This window comes from Heterodontus francisci, chromosome 4, assembly GCF_036365525.1.
Source record: "Heterodontus francisci isolate sHetFra1 chromosome 4, sHetFra1.hap1, whole genome shotgun sequence".
Classification (NCBI taxonomy): Eukaryota; Metazoa; Chordata; class Chondrichthyes; order Heterodontiformes; family Heterodontidae; genus Heterodontus; species Heterodontus francisci.
Window position 1 is genome coordinate 188,492,046 of NC_090374.1, and position 8,127 is coordinate 188,500,172.

Here is an 8,127-nt window from a genome sequence, read left to right on the forward strand (position 1 = left end):
TTTTAGTTTTTATTTTGAATAGTTCATCTCTCAGAGAAGCACTTCTGTGACTAAGTAACACCCATTCAGCATGTTGTTTGATGATGCCTTTAAATTTGTTGATGATATCATTCCAAGTTGTTGTTATTGTTGTTGTTGCTATTGTAGTAAAGAAAGAGCATCCGAACTGGACTTACAAGTTATATTTTATTATACTCGCTAATGTAGTTTCACATAAGTTTAGGATTAAATTTTGCATCATCAATACACACTAAATTTGCCTAGATTGGATGGTTTTTTAGAGTTTGTGTACATGTGTTAGTGATGAGTGTGCAGAATCCATTGGGAAATAAGTTTCAATGTTTTGAGTAAATTAAACAAATCCAAAAAAAAAACATTGAGTTGAAACCTTTACAGCTGCAATTTTTTTAATTTGTTTTAAGAGGTTCAGGATAACTAACACAAGCCTGTCACATAGACCATACTAGAAATTACATGTAAATTATGTTTGCCTTATTCCACATTTGTGAGATGTTTAATAGACTACATGGTTTAAAATCTCACTGAAACAGAGTCCATGTGTATAGAATATTCTATAAATAGAGAGGTACAGTTTTCAGCAGAGTATGCTGATATCTTTTTTGGTGCAGCCGTAAGTGCAGCATTTGCTTGACATTCCTGGTGATCCATCCCTTTTCTTCCTGAAGGATCTAGCCCAGGGTAAATGCTGCATCTGTGATGATGCAAATGCACGGTCCTTATTGCTGCCTCCATCAATCTGGCGGATGTACTCATTCAAATCATCTGGTATCTGATCATACTGGCTGTAGTACTCATCGAACACTTGCTCTGCAAAAGATGGCTCGAGTTCCTGGTTCCTGTCATTGCCAAACATCCTCTCAAGCTTCCTCATGCTGTCCATCTCCTTGAAGTAGTCTTTATCAGCTGAGGTCTGCAAGGGATCTGGAACAGAAATAAAACTCCATCTGTGACCACTTACTAGATTATTGAAATTGATTTTATTTTCTTTCCTCTGTCCCATCTCCTGCTCTCCTCTGTCTGGGGCAGAAGATATTTCTAGTCGCTGGACTCTCTGCTGTAATGTGCTCCACTGTATTCTGATTGCTAAAACATAGTTTGTTAAATATACATTGTTGTAAATATAGTCAGGGAAATAACTGACAACTATCCCAAGTGTGTAATCAATGTTTGGTCAAACATTTGAACTGTTCGACACTGCAGTTGTGACTGAAAATTGATTAAAGCACCAGTCAATGGATGACTGATTCTCAAGAGGAGTGATTACATGCGTGAGTCTACGCATTCTAACATGTAAACATTATCTGATGGCAGATAAGTGTTTTCTAAATCATAGAATGTAGTCCTCTCTTCTCTGCTCTTCATTCCCTGCCCACCTCCACCCCTGCTGATGGGAATTTCATGTTTGTAGTTCGGAGTTGAAAGTTTCTAACCCCTGCTTGACAGTTGGAAATTCTGTACTTTGTTACTAAATTATACATGGTCAAACTGTTTCTACTAGCTATCTGTAGAATGGGAGTTGGTCATTACTCCTGGCATCAGGCACTTCAGACTTCTGAATCTATACCAGAACTTTCTTTGCTCATCAGATTCTCCAATCTAGTTGGTTGTCTTTCTTAGCCAAGCCCTTCAAAAACAATATCTCAAACCATTCATTTCTATCCTTATTTCCAGGTTCCTGATCTGGACAGAAGATAAAGCAGAAAAGAACTAAAATAAACTGACACCATCCCAGTGCTGTTTGATGTAGCTGAAACGTTAATTACCAATAATAAATTTGATACACTGTAATCACTATGGACCAGGGATTGCATCAGCTGTCACCATCCTTGATGTTTAGGGATGACATGCTGGTGGGCTGTCAGGTGGGTGATATTCCTTTGCCCTCCTCCTTCATGAATGCACTCAGCTATTCTGCCAGCAATCTAATCTTAAAGCTGTTCTGCTGGCCTTTGCCGCACCCACTCCCAGTGCCTCAATGGGGAATTATTAGTGAAATAAAGCAGTTGTTTACAAGTCAGTGGAAATATATATAATTTTAAATTAAAATCTCTATGCTATTGGCCTGCCTTTCCGATTCCTGTTTGGAAGTACAGGTCTCCCTAGGTGTCATTTTAACACCTTGCACGGGCCACCTTCTGTGCTGTAACCATTCTATAATGACACAGATACACAGCGCCTTGAAACTGGAAGCATAACTCAGGAGTTGGGTTACCCATGCAACTCTCCAGTACATCAAAGGCAACAGGTATGAGACAATCAATGAAGCATAAAGGCTTCTTTGTGGGAGTGGGCTCTTTCAAAGAGCTAGTACAAGCACGATGTGTTGAGAGGCCTCCTTTTGTGCTCAGAGGTCAAGGCTCCAAAAGGTAGTCACGCATCCCTTGAGATGCACACCCGGTGTGGTATAACTCCAGTATAGTGTTGGGCTGAGTTTGACCAGGTCCCAAGCAATGCATTCCACTGCTTCTTAAACTGAAATTTGAATCTTTTCAGTATTGGGAATGAGTCAACATTGCCATCAGCCTTTTATTTGCCGGCATTAAAACTTGAAAGCCAGCATCTCAATTCTGGCCTTCCAGTTATACATCACACTTTACAGGCGAAAACCTATGAGCAGTACCTGCAGTGCACCTCCAAACAATAACTAGGCTTTGTAATTCTAAAATGTTCATTAGAAAAGAAGTGAAGTGTTTAACTAAATGATGCTCACATTAAACAAAAATATCCCACTAACATGTAAAAGCACTGGCAGATCCATTTCAATGTGATCAGAAGGTTGTGGTGATTGATTGAAAACTCCTACGTGATGGGAAACCTTGCTCTATCACAGATGCTCTGGCTCCAGGTAAACAGGACCTGCTGGACATGACCATCAGATGACTGCACCCAACTCTCCTCACCCATACAGAGTCATCACCAATGCTGTACAGTCTGAAATAAGAACTGACAGTCCTGGCAATTAACATCAGGCCAGTCAGCAAGGGAAGGGCTGTAGTTTGTTCTTCTCCTGACAATAACGGGACAGATGACGGATCTCCGTTAACTTGTCTTTCAGGAGTTATCTGAGCCGCTCTATGTTTCCAGCATTTTTACTCACCCTTGTCTGATGCTGGCGGCAATCTACAGAATCTTTATATCATGACATTTGTAATGAATGGTTATAATGTCTACGTTTTTTCAACAAAATCTAAAAAAGTGGCAGCGCCTTGTAAATGAAGTTGATATTTTCTCACTTACAATCTTCCTATTCCCGCTGACTTTTCAAGGATTGAGCCGTTATATATAAATATTAAGATGATGACTCCACTTATAAGCCTAATATCACTATATCCTTGAACGCATTGAGAGCCTCCGTACATAGCATTAAAATCTCTCAATTGCAATGATGTTAAAACGCTCCACTTTTTGGAGAGGGTCATTCGTAAAGGGAGTTTTTGAATACTCACCGTTTTGGTTATCGAGAAGCCTCTTCCAGCGAGACCCCCCACAGGTATAGATCACGGCTCGGATGAACTCCCGGCCGCATAGCTTGATACCCGATTCCCCACTCTTCAAGGACTGGGACAAGACAGAAGTGGGAAAGGAGGTGAGAAACAGGCTGATTACCAGAACACACACTAGACACTTCATGTCAGCTCACGAGTGTTCAGCCTGGGCTTCTCTGTAGCTCTAGATGTTCTCCTCCCTCTCTGCTTCTGGTGCTCAGGTTGTTGCGAGATGTCTATATTGGTCTGTCTCTTTCTCTCTCCTGTCCCTGTCTTCTGCATGTCCCTGGTACCTCTCCCCCTTTTATAGCTGTTGTTGCTCCTTTGCTCTGACTCACCGTCCGTTTTTTTCCCCACTAAATTGTCCCTCCCCCTCTCTTTCTCTGATGACCTCGGAGATTTGCAACTCTTCATATTAGAGACCCGAGCTGCTCACAGCGACAGCACCGGCCCACCCTCTTCTCATTATCACATTTACAATTTAGGAAACGAATGGAAAGTGCATCATTCAGCAATGCCTTTATCTCCTCCCGTCCTCCACATATACGTTGTCATTTTTTCCCTTCCAGCTTTCATTTGCCACTTCTGTCCATAGTTTTAAGCTAACTTCTTTCAATCAGTTACTTGTATCACACTTGTTTAATATTTCCCCTTCTTAACCACTTCTATTTCTTTCAATGTACTCATTGCATACTCCGGTTTCTCAAGTTTTTATCCTTCTCCTGTGTTTCAGCTCCACCATCTCTTCTGGTACCAAACTTGCCTAAATGTTTCAGCGTTCTCCCAGTTGCTTTCTCCCTTTATTTGAGCTCTTTCTGATCTCTGCTTCTCCTTACACAGATCACACTTTTTATCCTGTTGATTTTCCATGTTGTGGTTTTACCATTTGTTACCGCTCTGCTAGTTGCGTTTTTAACCATGTGAGCGGCATTATATTCGCAGTGTTTTAAGATGGTATTTATTAATGCTATAGAATCATATTTGCAAAACAGAAAGGGACCATTCGGTCCATTGCGTCTGTGCCAGCTCTCTGCCAGAACAGTCCCTAACTAACCTCATTGCACAGCTCTCCCAATAACCCTGTATATATCTGTTTCAAATATGTATCACCTTTTCCTTTAAATTATACAATAGTCTTTAACCTGTCTCCCCACTCTGTGACAAATTTAAATTGATGACTGCCTTATCATCCACACAGAGCAAATATTCACTCCAACAAACACTTCATAATTTTAAAAACGTTGATTAAATCTTCTCTGTTCCAACAGAAACAGTCCCAAATCCTAAGTCTCTTGGTGCTGTGGGTCTGAAATCAGATAGAGGATGACAGATTTCCTTCCCTCAAGGACATTAGTGAATCAGATGGGCTTTTGTTTTCTGACAATCGATGATAGTTTCATGCCACCATTACTGAGACTACAATTCCAGATTTTTATTAATGAATTGAATTCAAATTCCACCGGCTGCTGTGGTGGGATTTGAACCCATGTCCCCAGGGTATTAGCCTGGGCCTCTGGATTATTGGTTCAGTGACATTACCACTGAATTCCTCATGCCCTGTTCCAGCTGTCACTCTGGCAGGACAAGGGCTGGGCAGCCAATCTGCTCTGAGGACGTGAATTGGCATTTTTAAAATGTTACTGAGGCTGGAAGCCTTGCATTTGCAGGTCTAGCTGTGGCTGACCATGTTCCCCAGGCCTCGAAAAATTGGCAACAGTACCAAGGAGAGCCTCAGGGAAAAGGCAGGTGCCTTCACAGCACTCCTTGTGTGCCAGAAGAAGCAGGAGTGCTTCCTCCTAGCCCCACAATCTCCCCCACCATCAGAGTCCCCCAATACAAACCCCCACCCCCTGGAATCAGACCCCCTCCTCCACCTGGGGTCTGGGAACCTCTCCCCATCGGGGTCAGCGATCAGACCTACATGACCCTGTGGCCTCCTTCAGCGTACCTGCCACCCTCCCTGGAAGGCAAGCCTGCCAAGTCGCACGCTATGGCATTAAAACTCCACAGCATGCGGGAAAACCTAGACTTCTGAGTTTTCCGCATGCTACTGGACCCTCCCGCTTCCAATTCATCATTAAGTAAAAACCACCTCTGCAGAGGTCTCGTTGTTAAGGGAAGTCAATTAAATTCAGAATACAACGAAGTATTTGTGGAAATTTCAGTAGTTCTGGCCCAATCCTTCTCCCTGAGGCTAAAATACAGACTCCTGGTCCTTTTCACTCCACCAGCTTCTCATGGCTTGAGGTTAAACTCTCACTTGCCCATTCAAAGTTAAAGTCTCAAATTACAAAGTGGTTAGAAAATACAGCTGCTCAGAGAACAGCTCATCACATTGCTGCATAACCAATTGAACAACCTATAACCAGCTTACAACAGCCTGCAATTAAGGCACCAAATAAATAGGTTTATACAACTTAAACAAAGTAACTTATACTTAAAATGCAATGAAATAAATAAATAGCAGTCGAAGAGATGACATTGGTGAGTTGAGAAAGGTTGAAATCACCAAGGGTGTGTCCTGACCTTTCCTGCTCTTCTTCCCTTACCCCTATGTCCCAGGAGTTACCTGAAGCCAGTGAGACAAGTGGCCAAAAGTTTAATCCTGCTGAATACATAGGGCCCAATTTCAGGCTGGCTGGGGGCATCTCTGTTTGTACGTGCACAACCCACACAGCCCAGAAATGTGCTTTTGCTAAGGGGAAAAAAGTTTACTTGTGAGATGTGAATGCAATCATCCAGGATAAGGCAAGGGTCTTGTTTGCAAGTGGGCAACCATTCTGGAGAAGGATGGGGATTGCTGATCCACTGTAAGAGGTAGGAAGGGGTCTAACTTTATAAAGGTTTAGCATAACTTGGCTGCTTTTGTACTCAATGCCTCTATTTATGAAGCCCATATGCTTTATGATCCACTGTCAATATGTCCTGCCACCTTCAAAGATCGATGCTTATGCATCCCCCAGGTCCGTCTGTTCCTGCACACTCTTTAGAATTACACCATTAAGTCTATATTGCCTCTCCCAATCCCTTCTGCCAAAATTCATCACCTCATTTTCTGAGTCCTTACCGTCAACATCCTGGCCAGAAACCTAACTGGACTAGACATATCCATAAATATGGCTCAAATGATGAGGGAATGGTAGAAGTAGATAAGAGAAATTGGTACCTTTCAGATTGGCAGCTAACTGTGCTGCAATGATTGGCTAGAGTACATTACTGAGGAACCAGCAGAGCTAAAAACACCTTTCGCAAGATCCAGTCAGTAGACCATTGCACAAGATAGCTTTTTCAAATTTTCCCATAGACTTGTGCCATTTCCAATGCTCTCTGCATCTTTCCATGCACTGCAATAAATCACAAGGCACTACATTTCTGCTAGCGATCCTACTACTGTCCAGCAACTCTATTCTTTCTGTCTTTCCCCAGTCACACAAGCAACTCCTCTGGCAATCTACTTTAGATTGCAAAATGTGGAGTATTTCTGAATCGAGAGCAGTGTGTGTTCGAGCTTGATGACTTAAGCTGGTGCTTCTTCTCAGTGCAATGCCTGTGCCTTGAGCCTGTAAAATGGCTGGCAGCTGAGAGGCTGCTAGGATAAAGGTGACCCGCAACCTCGGTGAGCATGGCTCCCAGTGGACCTCCATCAGGTTTCCCTGTCAGAGATGTGGGGGCAGCCAGATCCTGCCCACCTCTGGCACGCACATGCAAAGTCATTAAAAAAGGCTGGCAGACTCTCGTGCATGTGGGTGAGATAACAGCATCGTCCATTGCCAGGTTTGGCCTGCCTTTGCTTGTCACCATGTTCACTGATCTCTGGGTGTGCTGATCCCATAGCAACAATGATATTGTTAAAGCCCCTATCAGTGATTCCATTTGGACAAGGTGATCAGCTATCCAGTTCAATGGGTGAGATTGCAAGGCAACTTTATATAGCATGCATTCATGAGACGAGGGCCAGTGCTGTCGATGTCTGTGGAACTAACAGTTTTTCCAAAGCTGTTTGTATACGTTCTATGATGGGCATGGATATTTCCACACTAGCCACTGTGTGTTGAAAGGGGAGAAGTTAGGGGACTGCAACATTATTTCATATTTATGCACTGTACTATTACTTTCATGAACTGCTTCTTCCTACTCATGCACCTTCCCACGGATCTCCATTATCCTGAAATGTACACTTGTTTGCACCTCCCTTCATACTGCACCACCCCCTTTTAGTACAAGACCACACATGTATGATTGTGTTGAGGGAATCTGCCAAGTTTGTTGTTTTTACCTGATGTTCATCTTGGAGAAGGAGAGGATTCTCCCCCTGCCTTACCTGCACACTCCTCCCACACCGCCGGCCATAATCTGAGTTGCACTTGCTGCAGCAAGCTCACGAATCTAACAGGATTGTCAGCCGTGGCTCAGTGAGTAAATACTCTTGTCTCTGAGTCTAAAGGTTGTATGTTCAAGTCCCGCTCCAGGAGTACAGAAATCAAGACTGATACTTCAGTGTAGTACTGAGGCAGTGCTGCACTGTTGGAGGTGCTAACTCTCAGATGAGATATTAAACAAAGACCCCCATCTGATCTCTCAGACAGATATAAAAGATTATGTGGTACTATCTTGAAGGAGA

At 42.9% G+C, this 8,127-nt stretch overlaps 1 protein-coding gene across 1 annotated transcript; it reads right to left on the reverse strand.

Moving 5' to 3' along the window:
• Positions 1-430: 430 nt before the first annotated feature.
• On the reverse strand, positions 431-3,711 carry LOC137368765 (relaxin-3-like). Its single transcript, XM_068028963.1, has 2 exons — positions 3,468-3,711; positions 431-942 (listed from the first exon to the last, which is right to left on the reverse strand). The coding sequence occupies exons 1-2, from the start codon at positions 3,649-3,651 to the stop codon at positions 596-598; spliced, it is 531 nt and encodes a 176-aa protein (XP_067885064.1). The 5' UTR covers positions 3,652-3,711; the 3' UTR covers positions 431-595.
• Positions 3,712-8,127: the final 4,416 nt, after the last annotated feature.

Coding starts and splice junctions, on each gene's coding strand:
- LOC137368765 (XM_068028963.1), bottom strand. CDS start 3,651: ATGAAGTGTCTAGTGTGTGTTCTGGTAATCAGCCTGTTTCTCACCTCC. Junction 943..3,467: donor GCTTCTCGATAACCAAAACG/GTGAGTATTCAA, acceptor TTTCTGTTCCAG/ATCCCTTGCAGACCTCAGCT.